This window comes from Lagenorhynchus albirostris, chromosome 19 (genome assembly GCF_949774975.1).
Source record: "Lagenorhynchus albirostris chromosome 19, mLagAlb1.1, whole genome shotgun sequence".
Taxonomy (NCBI): domain Eukaryota; kingdom Metazoa; phylum Chordata; class Mammalia; order Artiodactyla; family Delphinidae; genus Lagenorhynchus; species Lagenorhynchus albirostris.
In genome coordinates, this window is record NC_083113.1 from 16585738 (window position 1) to 16601319 (window position 15582).

The window sequence follows — 15582 nt, forward strand, 5'->3', positions numbered from 1 at the left end:
GACTGCTGAAGGTGCAGGTTCAATCCCTGGTCGGGGGGAACAAGGTCCTGCAAGCTGCATGGCATGGCCAAAAAAAAAAAAGATAATTTTATGAAAGTTTAGTTTTATTTACTTATTTATTTATTTTTGGCTGCATTGGGTCTTCGTTGCCGTGCGCAGGCTTTCTCTAGTTGCGGTGAGTGCGGGCTTCTCATTGTGGTGGCTTCTCTTGTTGCAGAGCACAAGCTCCAGTAGTTGTGGCACGCAGGCTCAGTAGTTGTGGCTCGCGGGCTCTAGAGCACAGGCTCAGTAGCTGTGTCGCAGGGGCTTTGTTGCTCCGTGGTATGTGGGATCTTCCCCGACCAGGGCTCGAACCTGTGTCCCCTGCACTGGCAGGCATATTCTTAACCACTGCGCTACCAGGGAAGTCCCAGTTTAGTTTTATTTAAATTTAACTTTATACTCACAGGATTGAACATACTAACAGGATTATTAAAATGCATTGTTAATCAGTACACATTAAACTGAAAAATTTGTAAAGGAAGTACAAGCAATGGAGCTACAAGTATGACCAGAAAACATAGTGGAGCTATTAAATTGTTGGAAGAATTATAGGAATAATATCTTATATAACAAAGTTTTGGCACCCAAAGAGATTCTTCTGAATCTTATTAGATGCATTTAAAAATGCAGCAGGAATTGTTAAAATGAAGCTCATCAAAGAGCTGAATTAATGAAATAATATATTTTGTTCAAACACTGGAGCTATGATACTGAAATCTGTTGACTGGTTGGCATCAAGGTGAAGTTCTACACATCGTCAGTCTTCTGGTTTCAACCGGTCTGGGGTCTAAGTTCTTGAGGCCAGCAGTTTTCATCTGGTGGGAGTCTGGTTCCTTACAGGAACAACTTAGGAATGTGTGTCAGACCTTTATGTCTTTCAGGAAACTGGGAGTTCAGTGACTCTGCTACATGGTTGATTTATAGTCTAAATTGTTACCAGTTTCCCAGCCCAACAACTATTTCTTATTTCTACATCTTCACATTTCCTAATCATTTTTTTTATTTTTTGGCGGTACGCGGGCCTCTCACTGTTGCGGCCTCTCCCGTTGCGGAGCACAGGCTCCGGACGCGCAGGCTCAGCGGCCATGGCTCACGGGCCCAGCCGCTCCGCGGCACGTGGGATCCTCCCAGACAGGGGCACGAACCCGTGTCCCCTGCATCGGCAGGCGGACTCTCAACCACTGCGCCACCAGGGAAGCCCTCCTGATCATTTTTAACTCTTGAGTCAGCCTTTTGGGACTCTAGGGAGGACTGAGAGACTAAAGCAAAAGCCTTTTACTTAAAAAATCAGGGACACAGGGGCTTGTATATGGTTTTAAGCTCCATATCGCCCCTAAACAATTAACATTAATTCCTTCATATAATAAAGTTTTCAGGCAGTGTTCACATTTCCCCATTGGGTCATATTATTTTTAAATTTTTTGTTTGTTGAAAACATATACACATTGCTTGTTCAAATTAGGATCAATAAGTATTACTGAATGAATTTGCTGATTTCAGGAACAAATTATCCTTTTATGACTGGGGGAGGCTGAGTATATTTTTGTGGTTTTGTTGTTGTATTTGGAGGGTTTATTTATTTATTTTATATGCATAAAATTTCCCTGTAAGGATACACAAGAAACAACACAGAATGGTTCCCCTGGAGAGGAACGCAGAGAGTCCTCAGAGGAAAGAAGACTTTTCTTCCTAGTCACACTTAACGAATTTTAAACCATCTTGAGCTCATGATCTATTCAGCAACTGGGTGGATAAAAGTAAGAAGTTTTTAAAAAGCAAGTCCTAAAACATCATCAAAAAGAATTGGTGTGTGGGAAGGTAGCGGTGGGAGGAGCTGTTTTTGCCACAAGATGGCAGCAGAGAGATACCAAAGCTTGGTTCTGGACTCTGGAAGGCTGCTTGGCTGGAATCAGTCTCTCTCCCCACTCATGACAGGTAAATCCTGGTGGGTTCCTGCCCACCTCTATCCTGAGCTGTGAGACTGTAGCTGAGCTAAAACACCCTCAGACTCCTGACTAACAGAAACTGTGAAATAATGTTTATTGTTGTTTTAAGCTGCTACATTTGTCACTTGGCATTTATATATTAGAACTCATACCATTCCACCAAAAAAGATTTGAGTATGTATTTCTAAAGTGTAGAGACTCATTTTTTTTTTAGAGACTCATTTTTTAAAAACACAACCACAACAGCTATAAAATTTTAAATTATTTACCATAATAAAATATCCAAGCAGTCTAGTTAAGCACACACTGATATCTGCAATCTACTTTGACATGGATCAAAAAATGATATGGGGGACTTCCCTGGCAATCCAGTGTTTAAGACTCCACGCTTCCACTGCAGGGGGCGTGGGTTGGATCCCTGGTCAGGGAACTAAGATCCTACATGCCAGGCAGCACAACCAAAAAAAAAAAAAAAAACAGATGTGGCTTGATGGATTGATAGAGGCATAGATGGCTAGTTCTGTGATAAAGCAAATGTAGCAAAATATTTATTATAGAATCTAGGTGGTGGGGATATGAATGTTTACTAGAAGGTTTCTTCACCCTTTCTGTATCTTTGAAATTTTTCATAAAATGTTGAGGGAAAAGTCAATCATTGTCCAAATTTCCAATTGTCTTAAAAATGTTTGGTTTTTTTTTTTACTGTTTGTTCATATCAAGATCCAAATAAAGTCCACATGTTGAGATTGGTTGGTATATAAGTTCTGTGTTCTTTAAACCACAGAATTTTGGTGCCTTTTTGTTATAGCAGTAAGTGTTCATGCTAACACAGGGCAGCAGAGCTTACATCCCCCAGCTGGTTCTTTATCCTGAAGTTGAGCCCTTTTGTCCTGCAAGTGGATGAACCCATTCCTAAAGGAGACCTGAGTGATGGCAGCAGCAGCTTCTTGCCTAGGGCTTCCTGACCAAGGTCAGTGCTACACGGTGTGTTCTGGACTCTATCCCTGCAGGGGCAGCATCAGAGAACAGCTTTCCTAGGTCAGTTTTCCTAGGTCCTGAGACTCATTCCTACAGGACTAGCCTAAAAGCAAGGCATATGTCCAGTGCAGTTGCACAGAGCCCCACACTCATAAGTGTAGTAGGTTTTTGTTTGTTTGTTCTTTGGCCGAGAGGCTTGCAGTATCTTACTTCCCCAAGCAGGGAATCAAACCCGAGTTCTCAGCAGGGAAAGCGCAGAGTCCTAACCACTGGACCTCCAGGGAATTCCCCTCAGAAGCGTGAGGTTTAATGCTCTGTGGCTGCCATCTTGTAATTCTTCACGTTATCTTTGAATTTGTGTTTTATAAGTGAAGTCGGCTTGGACGATGGAGCAGGCGCCAGGGACTTGGAGCCTGAACCGTGTGCATTCTCTCCTCCCACCACTCTCCACCTCCCTGAGACAGGCTCTTAGCTGCCTATTCTTCTGCCTCCTGGGAGCCTGGGCATAGGGAGGGTCAAGGTCCACCACACACATCCCATGGCCTCTGAGGGTAGGGCAGAGTGGCCCCTCCTCAGTTGGCACTCCACGGCACATTTAGCAGGTGACCCGGCAGGGGCGAGGGTCCTGCCCACCTTTGATCCAGGTTTCTGGCTCTTCTTGGAAGGGAAGTTGCATCACCCTGTAAGGAGCAAGCCCGTGGGAAGGAGAGATGCCTTGTTTGACTTCTCCACCTCTGGCCAGGGCACGAGTTGGTCCAGTGGCTGGTGGGGAGAGGAGGAGAACCCAGCAGCCAGCAGCCACGTGTGTACGCACACACAAAGTTGCAAGGCAGGTCCCCCAGGTGACTGTGAGAGTTTGTACTCACCCCAGGGTATCCCTTACTCTAGGGAGCATGACATTGTATAGCAAATTAAAAACACCATGACAGGTTAAGAGCAATCATGGAAAAAAGAAAAAAAGCTTTATATTTTAGTATTTTTAACAGCAATTTTTTTTTCCCTGCTGTTTGAACGAGAGATCCCACGTTTTCATTTTGCACAAGGCCCCATAAATTAGGTAGCAGCCCAGCTTAGAAGGCACTCCTTCAGCCTTTCCAAACTTTCTGGTATCCAATTCTCAGAGCAGTTTCTATTTTCTTCCCTGAATATTGATCCTACATGACTGCAGATAACAGGGGACAGCTGGGTAAGTGAGCACATGTGCGGCCACTTCCCGGGGATGCCCAGAAATATCTAGATGACTAGAATCTAGGCGAAGCACTGAGGTCCTTCTTTGTTAAGTGGGTGGGAGCGACCAAGTTAGAGAACATTTGGGTTATATTGTATTTCCTTCAACGAATATTTATCAAATCTACCCATGCGGGACTTCCCTGGTGGCGCAGTGGTGAAGAACCTGCCTGCCAACGCAGGGGGCACGGGTTCGAGCCCTGGTCCAGGAAGATCCCACGTGCCGCAGAGCAACTAAGCCAGTGCACCACAACTACTGAGCCCATGAGCCACAACTACTGAGCCCATGTGCCTAGAGCCCGTGCTCCGCAACAAGAGAAGCCACCGCAATGAGAAGCCCACGCACCGCAACGAAGCGTAGCCCCCTCTCCGCAACTAGAGAAAGCCCCCGCGCAGCAACAAAGACCCAACGCAGCCAAAAAAAAAAAAAAATCCACCCATGCGCCAGGTGCTGGGGATGCAGTGGAGTCTAAAGTCAACAGATAGATAAATAGAGCAACTACACCGTTTTCCAGGGTGAAGAACTGAGTGCGGAGGTGGGGGTAAGATATGAATGAAGAAGCAAAGATGGTGGCTATGCGGCGGAGTCATTTTGTGTGCATGTTTAACCTCTGCAGAGTCAGCTACATGGATTCACAATAAACCAAGAGAGATAATGAAAAATAACTATTTAAACAAGGAAAATTATCCTGCCTTTCATTCCACTCAGTGAGGAAGCAGCATATGCCCCCGTGAGTATGAGATACGGGCGTAATCTACTTCCTTGGTTCCCATCACTCACCTGGATGAGGTGTGAGTTGAGTGCATTTTCCATACTACATGGTCCCTAAACCCAAAATGAATATTGACGTTTAGCCAAAGCCACAGCAATCTGTTTCAACATGGGAGGAAAAAGGACCGCACTTGACATAATGAAAGATGGTATCTTACCTTCCTTTACTCGCTCTCCAACGTCAGTCGGATAGGGAGAGATCCGAGGGACCCGACGGAGGACTTGCACTTGCCCCAGGCCGATATCACCGCAGAAACAACCCAAAAATGAATTCTCTGGAACCGCTTTCCTCTCCACGCGGACCAACAGAATTCCGAGATGAGTAACAGATGGGTGCTCCAACCATTTGGCGCTGGGATGCGGGGATGGGGTTGCAGCGTCTTCTCCGCCCACCTATTGGACGAATCGGAAAGCGGCCGCCGGGACCTCGCTGTCCTGGGGCTCACCGAGGGCGTGGCCTGGGACTCCCCCGGAGGGGAGGGCACCGTCTGTCCTTGGGCGGAGAGGGGAGGTGACTCCGGCCGAAGAGGAGGACGCAGGATGAGGGCCCTGCGGGTGAGGGCCACCATGGGTCGGGCTGGGGCCCCCAACCCGGAAGCCCTCGCCCCTATACGAGACTCCCCAAACATTCCGGGATCTGGGGACTTGGAACGTGAGCCCCCTTCAGGGCTCGAGACTCCCTCCTAATAAGCCTGGGGCCCCCTCCCCCCAGCTCCCAGTCCAAGAGCTTCTGAGACAGCCGGGGACCCGTTAACATGGCCCAAAGCCCCGAGTCTGAACTTCTCCCCTTCATCCAGGGCTCCCGTAATACCTCGGGACTTAGGCACCGGGAACGTAACACCCCTTCCCCGCCGCCGAAGCGCTCGGGCAGCCGGGAAATCCCCCAGGCACTCCAGCTCCAGTCCTGACGTTCCCGGCACCTGAGCTCCTCCCGTTAACCCAGGAGACTGCAAAAAACCTCTCCGGGACTTAGGCCCGCAGAACATAGTCTCCCTTCTGGGTCCAATCCTCTTCCAATAGTACCCTCTAGACAGCCTGATAACCTCCAAGCCAGACCCTCTAGGCACGAGTCCCCTTCTTCTGGGCCTTTCTTGACAGGACACCCTCCCCCACTCTTGCTGCCAGTTCGGATCTTGCCTTTGAGACGCTCCCAAGGGACAGGACCGTCCCCGAGTCAGAGCCTCGGAAAGTCCGACACCCTCTCCCCAGCGGGACCTCCTCCGGGACACCCCTCCAGGCGCCTCCAATACCCAGCCATCCCCTCTCCACAGGTCTCCCAGGCACTGGTACGCTCCTTTAGCTCAACCGCCCGGAACCGCTTCGAGAACCGAGTGGCTGAGAAACAGAAACTCTTCCAGGTAGGCGGGGCGGGGGGAGGACCCGGGGCCGCCTGCTTGGTCCTGAAGACGAGTTGGGGGAGGCAGGGGCTTAAGGTCTACCGAGTAGGCAGCGCCTTTCCAATCGTTTACCCCCAACATCCAGGCGGACAATGACCTCCCGGTGCACTTGAAGGGCGGTCTAACCGACAACATCCTGTATCGAGTGACTATGGCTCTGTGCCTGGGAGGTGAGTGCAGGGCCCGGCTCAGCCTGAACTGCGGGAGGGAGTGGGACTCGAGATGGAGAGGGGAAGGGGCTGGTTCCAGCGCTGGGGTTTTGGGAGGGGATTGGGTTCTGAGCTGGTGTGGGATGGTATGGGGCTCTGGGCTGGCAAATAGGAAGCACCCTAGGGCTTGGGCTTCTGTCCCAGGAGGGTGGCTGGGCTAGTGATGGGTCTGGGGAGAAAGCCCAAAGCCCGGTCTGGATCAAGGTCCAGCATTTCCCCAGTTGAAGTGCAGTTTGGGAAGGGAGCTGGAGCCTGAAGTAGGGCTGGGATCCAGGATGGTGACTGGGGAGTCTGCAGGGGGCTCAGGGAGGGAACTAGGGTCTCATTCTGTATCCCCCCCCACTCCCTCCCTAGGCACTGCCTACGGCCTGTACTGCCTTGGCTGGGCCTCCTTCCCTCAAAAGAAGTGAAACCAAGAAGTCTGCAGGACCTGAACAAGCATCAATAAATGTGCTGGCTTCTTGGGGAAGCCAGCCCGGCTCTGTCCTCCGTGTGTGTACCTCCCAGCCTTCCACCAAGTGATCTTTGCCCTGTGGACAGACCATTGCCCCAGCCCTGAGTCTCCGACGCTAGACCAGGGCTATCCCTAGGATGTCGCTGCCTCTCAGCCCTCCCAGCACCCCTGGGCTGCCCCTCAGGGCCTGGGGACCTGGAATGGGACAGGGGCTTTGTATCCTGGGAGAGCAGCCCCTCTCCCTGCAGAGGCCAGAGGGTGGGAAGGAAGATGCTGAGCATAATGTACGACACACAGAGGCAGAGGCAAGTGAGGACAGACTCACTCAAGCACAGAAGCTGAGAGGGGCAAACATGGCCTTGGGGGACAGAGCCAGGGGTAGCACTAAGACTTCCCACCAGCATGGCTCTTGGAGCAGAAGCAGAGATGGTCCAGGCTTCTAGTCTTGGCCTCCACAGGCTCTGTGAGAGATCTCAGCAATGAGGCTACAGGGACTTCCCTGGTGGTCCAGTGGTTAAGACTCCGCGCTTCCAACGCATGGGGCGCAGGTTCAATCCTGGGTCAGGGAACTAAGATCCCACATGCAGCGGGGCCAAAAAACCCCCAAAAAGAATGAGGTTACAGCTCAACTGGGATCCAGAATTTGAAAAAAGACCAGGACTAGAAGACAGGCGGAGACAGACTCCCTCTGCCCCTAACAGAGCCAGAGACACCCCTCAACTCTCAGAACAGGAGGCAGATCTCAGAGAGAGCAGCAACTAGGGTGCATTTATTTCCTCCTGGACCTGGCAGGCTGGGAGCAGAATACAGACAAAGGCACTGGGGCATGTGGCCTGTTGTGGCCTGGAGTTCAGCTGCCTGGGTGGTAACTGAATGGGTGTGCCAGGGTGTGTAGGGACTGGAGTGATCCTCCCAGAACTGAGAGAAGGGCCCTTGGGGTGTGCAAGCAACACAAACATTGGGCTTGGCACAGAAGCAAGTAGATATGGAGTAGATGTGAGATGGGTGTGCTGGGGCGGGGTGTGTTGAAGCATGTTGGGCCCTGGCTGTTGACTGAGAATCCGGGTGCCAAGGGCTGGGAGAACAGAAAGGCCTGTGGGTCAGCAGGAGCCATGAAGATGTGACTGCAAACAGGATCAACCCTGGGGGAGACTGAAGAGTCCAAGGTGACTCCTACAGCGAGGCGATGAGGGGGCAGGTCTGGGACTCCCGTTCAGGAATACATGGTCAGCTGTAGCCACTGGGGAGAGGAAGGCACCGAGAGTGAGGATCAGGGAACCTAAGAATACCAGCAGCCCTTCTCTGCCCTCACCCAGGGGTCACTGGGAAAATAGGAGGGAGGGAGCCCCAGCCCAGAGCTGGTACAGGGGACTGAGGGGAGGGGCCCCCTGCTAGGATCCCACATCCCAGGATGGGGTTCTTACCTCCTGGATGTTCACCTGGATTTGTCCAGTGCCATCTTTGTCAAGAGATTTAAAGGCACCTGGAGAAAGGAAGGGTTGGAGGGATTGGCTTTTAGGATAAAAATATATTAATATATGGGATGACAATAATAATGGCTAGTACTCTGTGCCAAGCAATGTATAAAGTGCTTTCCGTGTATGAACTCATTTAATCCGATTCTGTGAGATAAGTGTCATTTAAAAATAAGGCACAGAGGGATTTCCTGGGTGGTCCAGTGGGTAACACTCCACACTCTCAATGCAGGGGGCCCGGGTTCAATCCCTGGTTCGGGAGCTAGATCCCACATGCATGCCACAACTAAGAAGTCCACATGCCGCAACTAAAAAAAAAAAAAGATCCTGCATGCCACAACAAAGATCCCACGTGCCACAACTAAGACCCAGCACAGCCAAAATAAATATTTTTTTAAAAAATGAAAAAAAAATAAGGCACAGAGAAGTGCAGTTATGTGCCCCATGTCACACAGTGTAAGTCAGAAAAATGGGATTGGAACCCAGACTGCTACCCACCTCAGTAATGGGCTCCATATCCCGACCTGCATGCCCCCCATCACCCCTCTGCCCAAGCCCCAGCCTCCCACTGACCGGCTCCACACGGTTCCAGCCTAAGGGGGCTACCGGAAGGAGGCGCTGCACTTCCTGCTCCTACAGCCTCGTGGGGTCCCCACTCCTGCCCTGAAACTCGATTCCACGTTCCTCACTCACAGCCAAACCTGTAGGCAAACAGGCTCCCATACTGTCTTTGTGGCTTCTCTGTCACTCACCACTCAGTTACCACCCTCAAGGGCCCACTCGCCTGGTACCCCGGAAGCTGCACTCACTGCTGGCCCTCTTGCTGGTAAATCCAAGGCCATTTCTTGGGCCCTCTCATACATGACTTTTGGCATCATCTGCCCTATTGTCCTCTCCCACCTTCCCCTCATGTCCCCGACACACCTGCCCCTTTTCCTCTCCCCAGGCTCTTAATGCATTGTCTTCCCTGGGCTCTTGGGACACCGGGAGATCTTCCTAAAGTTAAACCTGAGACCCTGTCATTCCCCTGCCTGGACCCTGTCCACTGTCCCCAGTAGAGTCTGAGCACCCCTGAACTTGGCATTCACAGCCTGCACAGCCTGACCAGGCCCATTACTCCTGCCTCCTTCTATGCAACTCTCAGACAAATCTGAGTTCAAATTCTAGCTTTGCAACTTCCTAGCTAAGTGGCTGTGAGCAAGAAATTTTGCCTCCTTGAACCCTAGGTTCCTCCTCCAGAAAATGGGGACAATAATTCCCACTTCGCAGGGCTGTCTTAAGGATTCAGTGCGTTAATGTTCACAAGAGACCGCATGATCCAGCCCCTACTGACCCCTCCCAGCCTTATGTCTCCCCATCCCACCCCCTTCCTAAAATGTTTAGCACTCTGAACCAAGTCCAACCAAAATCATCCAAAGCACCATCTACTCTTTCCTTTCTAGGCCTTCGCACAGGCTGTTCCCGCTGCAACACTCGTCCCCACCCTCTTGCTGGGGTCACTCCTCCTCATCCATCAGGTCTCAACTCACATGTGCCCTCCCTCCTCCAGGAAGCCCTCCTTGACCCCTTAAGCTGCATCAGGTGCCTTGTTAGGGTTGAATAGCTGTGAGAGCTCCCCCAGTCACAAATCTAAACCCAATCTGCCCTGAGCTTCCCCCTCACAGCCCTCATCACTCTGCCTAGGCTTCCCCGATCCCAGCCGTAACCACTGTGAGCTGTCACTGTCTGGGAATTTGCCTCTCCTCCTCTGGACTGTGAGCAACATGCGGGCAGAAACTAGGGCTATTTCAGTCGCTGCTGTGCCCCTAACATTGCCCACCTCAGGGTCAGGCTCAAAGGAGGCTTGGCGGATGGAAGTTGGACAAATCCCCACCCAGGAAGAGAGCTGGGGTGTCACTCACGGAACATGGCATCCAGTCTGACCAGGCAGCTGATGAAGTTGTCAAAATCCATGTTCCCTTCCTCATCTGAGTAGCGTCGGATGATCATGTTGTAGAGATGCTCATTCAGGTGGAATCCTGAGAACGACTGTCTCTCAGGTGCGGGGGCCACATAGCCCAGCCCTCCCAGCCCCAGGATTCAGGCTCAGCCCAGCTCAGTGGGGGCTGCCTCACCAGTCCCACCCCCAGCCCCATCACGTTCCCACTAGCCACACCTGCTGCCTCAAAGGCCCCTGGGAGTTCACTGCTGCCAATGGTCCCTGAACAGTCAATGTCAAACTGTTTGTATATGGTCTGTGGGGACAAGGAGGTCAGGGTTCAACTAAGCACCATGGGGCATGGCATTTCCATGGCTTGGGGGTCTTTGTGCTAGGAGTTTCAGAGGCTGCACACACCTGCCACTTTTTGATGTTGTTCCACAAGTACTTGAATTCCTCGAAGCCCAGCTTGCCGGTCGTGTCACTCTGGTGAGAGGGTGTTAAGAATAAATTTACCCAGATACGTGCACTGTGTACATGATGAGGATAATGGCCAAGCAGGGGAACCTGGGCTAAAACCCCAGCTCCCATCCCACCCTAGTCATGTCACCTTGGGTGTGGCTTCATTGTTCATTTTGCCATACTTACTTTAGTCTATATTTCTAAATATAGACTATTTTAGTCTATATTTCAAAATAGAGACACTTTAAACATAACCACGGGGAACTCCTCATTTATAAAATTCTTCAACAGTAATTCAATGTTATAAATGTTAGGACATGTAAAAAACAAGGGTATCTTAGAACTCTAAGGAAATAAGGGATAAGAGTAAATACCTGCTGGGTTTCTGATAAAAAGTGAATGAGGGGCTTCCCTGGTGGCGCAGTTGTTAAGAATCCTCCTGACAATGCAGGGGACATGGCTTCGAGCCCTGGTCTGGGAAGATCCCACACGCCGTAGAGCAACTAAGCCCGTGCGCCACAACTACTGAGCCTGCGCTCTAGAGCCCGCGAGCCACAACTACTGAGCCCGCGTGCCACACTACTGAAGCCCTCGCGCCTAGAGCCCGTGCTCCGCAACAAGAGAAGCCACCTCAATGAGAAGCCCATGCACCACAACGAAGAGTAGCCCCCGCTTGCGGCAACTAGAGAAAGCCCACGCGCAGCAACGAAGACCCAACGCAGCCAAAAAATAAATAAGTAAATAAAAATAAATAAATAAAAGTGAATGAGAGGGCTGTATATTGGTATAAAGCCCTTAGCTCAGGGGTTGGCACTTAATAAATTCTCAATAAATAGCAACAATGGCCAAGACTTATCAAATGACCAAGTACACGTCAGATAGTGCTAAGCTTCTCAGGAACATCACTTTTGTCACTAAATCCTCAAGACACCAGTCCCACCAGTATTATACCCCAGTGACAGAGAAACAGATTCAGAGCTGAAAAATCAACCTGGGTGAGATCATGGTAACAGTTAGCATGTACAGACCGCTTATGTGCTATGTACTGTGCTAAACCTTTTGCATGTAACTCCAATTTGTTATCACCATTATCATTCACCCGATTTTACAGAGAGGCAAACTGAGGCACAGAGAGGCTCAGTAACCTTGCTAAGGGCAGAGCTGGATTTGGTTAATCCTATGCAACATGTTATGACAGCTGTTATTATGTATTGCCACATGTCCAAGGTGGGTGTGTGTTGTGATATATACATGTCTACATCTGTGGATATGAAAGCTACACACTGACCGCCCAAATCACGCTCTCAGAAAATCCCCTCTTGGGAATTCCCTGGCAGTCCAGTGGTTAGGACTCCTTGCTCTCACTGCCGAGGGCCCGGGTTCAATCCCTGGTTGGGGAACCAAGATCCCACAAACCATGCAGCACAGCCAAAAAAGAAAAAAAGAAAGAAAAGCAAAAAAGAAAATCCCCTCTTCACCAAGGCCTCCGCCAGACTGCCCTCAAGGATACATCCATAACAGCCACCATGCTGCGACATGTGTCAATGCCAAAACCATCAGTCTTCAGATCAGGATCTGTGGGATGCAGGTTGAAAGTCAGAGGCCAGAGATCACAGCTACCCCAGTCGCCATGCCTCTAAACCTGCCCTGTGTGTTGACCCCAGTCACTCACGTCGGGTCACGACTTTGTTGAGAATGTTCATGAGTTCTGTGGCACTGACCTCCATGTCCTAGGGGGAGAAGTTAGGAATGGGTCAGGGGTGACTGAAAGGGGTCTGGGCATGTCATGAAGGAGGATGGGAACTTTGGGATTGCCATGGTCGAATGTACATGTAAAGGGCATCCAGAGGGAAGGCGTGGAAGGGTGAGGACACTTCTGGGGGCCCCAGGTTACTTACCTCTCCAGCCAGCTGGGCAAAGAGCCTCCGGAACTGCCGGACCTCCTCACTCTCATTGGCCTCGATGTTGGAGTAATGGGTGCGAGGGGGCTGCAGAGGGAGGAGATCTCAGAGCAGGTAGGGGGAGGGGTGCCCTGGCCAGGACAGCCTTAGGTGGGAAAGTCAGAGTGGGCTGGGTGGCTGAGTGACTAATGAATGAGAGGTGGTCAATGAATAGGGAGTGGATATAGCTAAGTTTAAGGATGTTACAAGGGAGAGACTTAATGAGATAAATTTCATAAGGAGAACTGTGGGGCTTCTTCAAAGGGACAATGATGGGTCCTTGTCCCTTTGAAGAAGAGGGGTCTCCGATTGTGAAGGGTGGCTTACCGGGGGCTCTGGGTTGTACTGCGCAGCCGCCTCACTGAAGGGAAACAAGGGGCAGTTAGTGCCAGGGGGCGGGGCCTCCAACGGGCAGCACCAGCGCCCACACCCCAAGCCCCCAACCCCCAGCTCGCCACCCTACCTACCTGTTCCCTCTGCCCGCCTCATCAGTCCTTGTCCTCACCTGTCCCTATCCTCGCTGCCCTGGTTGTGTCCCCACGGTAGGACCCCCTCTTGCCAGGGCACACCCACGCAATGGCAGATTTCTCAAAAGACGGGAGCTCATTTCATAGAAGCTCGGCCCCAGCTTCCCGGGGCCCCACCCTCCTGGGTTCCACCTGTCTAGGAACTGCTCCATCGCCACGGCTTCTGAACACTTGTGTCTTCCCAAGATCCCACCCCAGCTCCATTAGTTCTCACCCCTTTAAGGGATCACACTCAGTGGCCAAGACTAATGAGGCCCCTACCGACGCCCTGCCCTACCTCCACCAGGACATTTTTCTAATTTAACCAGCCAGTTCCCAGCCAAGCCCTGCCCCTTCAAGGCCATTTCCCCTGTCCCATTACGGTTAGACCTCTTCTGGGCACACCTCATTGACCCACCTACGAGGGCCACGCCGCGCCCATAAGGCTAGCCGTGCCCCCATGAAGTGATACCCAGCCTCACTGGCTCCGCCCCCTTAACGTTTGTCTCCAGGTTAGCGGAAGTAGGCCGCGCCAGCCCCATTAAGCTCCACCTCCCAAAGCCCATCAGATTGTCCCCACAAGACTACCCCCATGTCAAGCCCCGCCCCCATGAACTCATTACGGTCGGCCCCCTCAAGGCCGGTCTCCTAGCCCAGTCCCGGCCCAGCCTAATTAAGGTTCCTGGTCAGTGTTCAGGTTACCCCACTCTATTCTGGCTGGACAAGCCTCTTCCTCCAGGCCCCGCCCCTCCTCAGGCCCCGCCTTACCTAATGGCGCTAATGACCCCGCCCAGGATGCGCATGGCGGTTCCGCCACCGCCGCCGCCTCCTCCTCCTCCGCCGCCGCCGCCGCCGCCGCCGCTGATCAGGCCTCCAAGCACATTCCCTAGGCCCCCGCCCAGGCCCCCGCCTCCCCCGCCGCCTCCTCCACCCTTCAAGAACGAGTTAACCAGGAACATGGCTGTGACTCAAGATTCCTGAGGAGGGAAAAAGGGGTCAGGTGGCTGTCTCGTCCCTGAGCCCGCCCCTTCCCCCAAAGAAATACGCATTTCTGACTGCTGGACTTGGGGGAGTGATATGAAGCCGCTAGGCGGAGACCTGTCCTCCGGCTGCAGCTTGAGGGTCCATTCGGGATGGGGTCTGGGCTTCTGGGGGAAGGGTCCGCGTCTGACTTGAAGGACTCTGGGCTGAGTCTACGCATAGGCATCATTAAGCACCAGACAGCGGCCAGGTCAAGTGGGGTTCTCGAGATGGGGGCCCCAAGCTGACTCTCGAATCTGAGATCCAGAGCCCTAAGACTGATTTAGGGGTTTGGGGTGGGTCGGGAGCGTGGATCAGAAATTCTCCGCCTGGAGGCTCCTGGAGCAGAGTTTAGTAAATCCAGAATGTGGGCTTGAGGGTTTAGGTACAACCAGCAGCGGGATTAGTCTCATCGCTGTGTCTATGGGTTCGGGTCTAAGATATTGAGTGTGAGCCCCGGGGCCCGGGATACCGGAGTCCCCGTTAGAATTGAGAGCACGGATCCAGGATCGTAGTCCTGGAGGCCACACCCAGGGCTGAATTTACGGAGTACCTCTCAAATCCATGGGCTTCTATTTTAGATCCTGAGAGGGAGGGTGGAAGAGTCCCCGGGGCGGGATAACTAGGGCCGGACAGATCTGGGGGTTCGAATCCGAGATCGTGGGTGTGGTGGACCCCTGAGGACAAGATTTGAGCATCTTTTCGGGTCTGGAGGCCTCCAGGGCCGGGTTTACAGAGTGCAGGGGGAGTCCGGACTGGGCGCTCACCGCCTCGCTCGCGCGTCGGCCGGTCCGCTAGTCTGTGCTGCTCTGGGGCCTCCTGCTGCGTCCGGCTCCTCAGGGAGGGGCGGGTGACTCAGGCGGAAGAGGCCGGATTAGGCACTTGCGGGGCGGCCCAGCGGCATCCGCACGGTCCTAGAGCCGACATTGAAACTGCGCGTGTGCCTGCGGGCCCCGCCTTCTGTGATGGGGTGCGGCCGCCCAGGCGCAGTCCTGCGTTTCCGGTGCTTAGCGTTCCAACACCGCCCTGACTTAAAAGAGCTGAGATTTTTCCCTGCACTTATTGGTTCCAGGTGCAGGCGCCCGGGGACGAGAACTCCGAGGTGACTTGAGGACTCGTCGTGCCCAAGGTCACCCCCTAGTGTTGTAGTGTGAGTGTTCGCCCCAAAATCAGCCTCCACCCAATCACAGATGTGGTTTTCGGTCTCCTCGGAAAGGAACTCTTGGGACACTTGGC

The 15582-nt window shown here is 52.3% G+C and overlaps 2 protein-coding genes across 2 annotated transcripts; one reads left to right on the forward strand and one right to left on the reverse strand.

The window, feature by feature from the left end:
• The first annotated feature begins 5394 nt into the window (after positions 1–5394).
• Positions 5395–7051, forward strand: LOC132510387 (cytochrome c oxidase subunit 7A1, mitochondrial). The gene is made up of 4 exons (XM_060132404.1): positions 5395–5520; positions 6237–6323; positions 6448–6532; positions 6926–7051. Exons 1-4 carry the CDS (start codon positions 5506–5508, stop codon positions 6979–6981), a joined length of 243 nt encoding a protein of 80 aa, XP_059988387.1. The 5' UTR covers positions 5395–5505; the 3' UTR covers positions 6982–7051.
• A 716-nt stretch (positions 7052–7767) lies between these two features.
• Positions 7768–14300, reverse strand: CAPNS1 (calpain small subunit 1). Its single transcript, XM_060132402.1, has 10 exons — positions 14095–14300; positions 13148–13181; positions 12779–12868; positions 12553–12610; positions 12391–12455; positions 10836–10904; positions 10656–10734; positions 10402–10518; positions 8450–8508; positions 7768–8265 (listed from the first exon to the last, which is right to left on the reverse strand). Exons 1-10 carry the CDS (start codon positions 14283–14285, stop codon positions 8239–8241), a joined length of 789 nt encoding a protein of 262 aa, XP_059988385.1. The 5' UTR covers positions 14286–14300; the 3' UTR covers positions 7768–8238.
• Positions 14301–15582: the final 1282 nt, after the last annotated feature.

Coding starts and splice junctions, on each gene's coding strand:
- LOC132510387 (XM_060132404.1), top strand. Junction 6,324..6,447: donor AGAAACAGAAACTCTTCCAG/GTAGGCGGGGCG, acceptor CCCAACATCCAG/GCGGACAATGACCTCCCGGT. Junction 6,533..6,925: donor TATGGCTCTGTGCCTGGGAG/GTGAGTGCAGGG, acceptor CTCCCTCCCTAG/GCACTGCCTACGGCCTGTAC.
- CAPNS1 (XM_060132402.1), bottom strand. CDS start 14,285: ATGTTCCTGGTTAACTCGTTCTTGAAGGGTGGAGGAGGCGGCGGGGGA. Junction 12,869..13,147: donor AGTACAACCCAGAGCCCCCG/GTAAGCCACCCT, acceptor CTCCCTCTGCAG/CCCCCTCGCACCCATTACTC. Junction 8,509..10,401: donor CAGACTGGATGCCATGTTCC/GTGAGTGACACC, acceptor TCCTTTCTCCAG/GTGCCTTTAAATCTCTTGAC.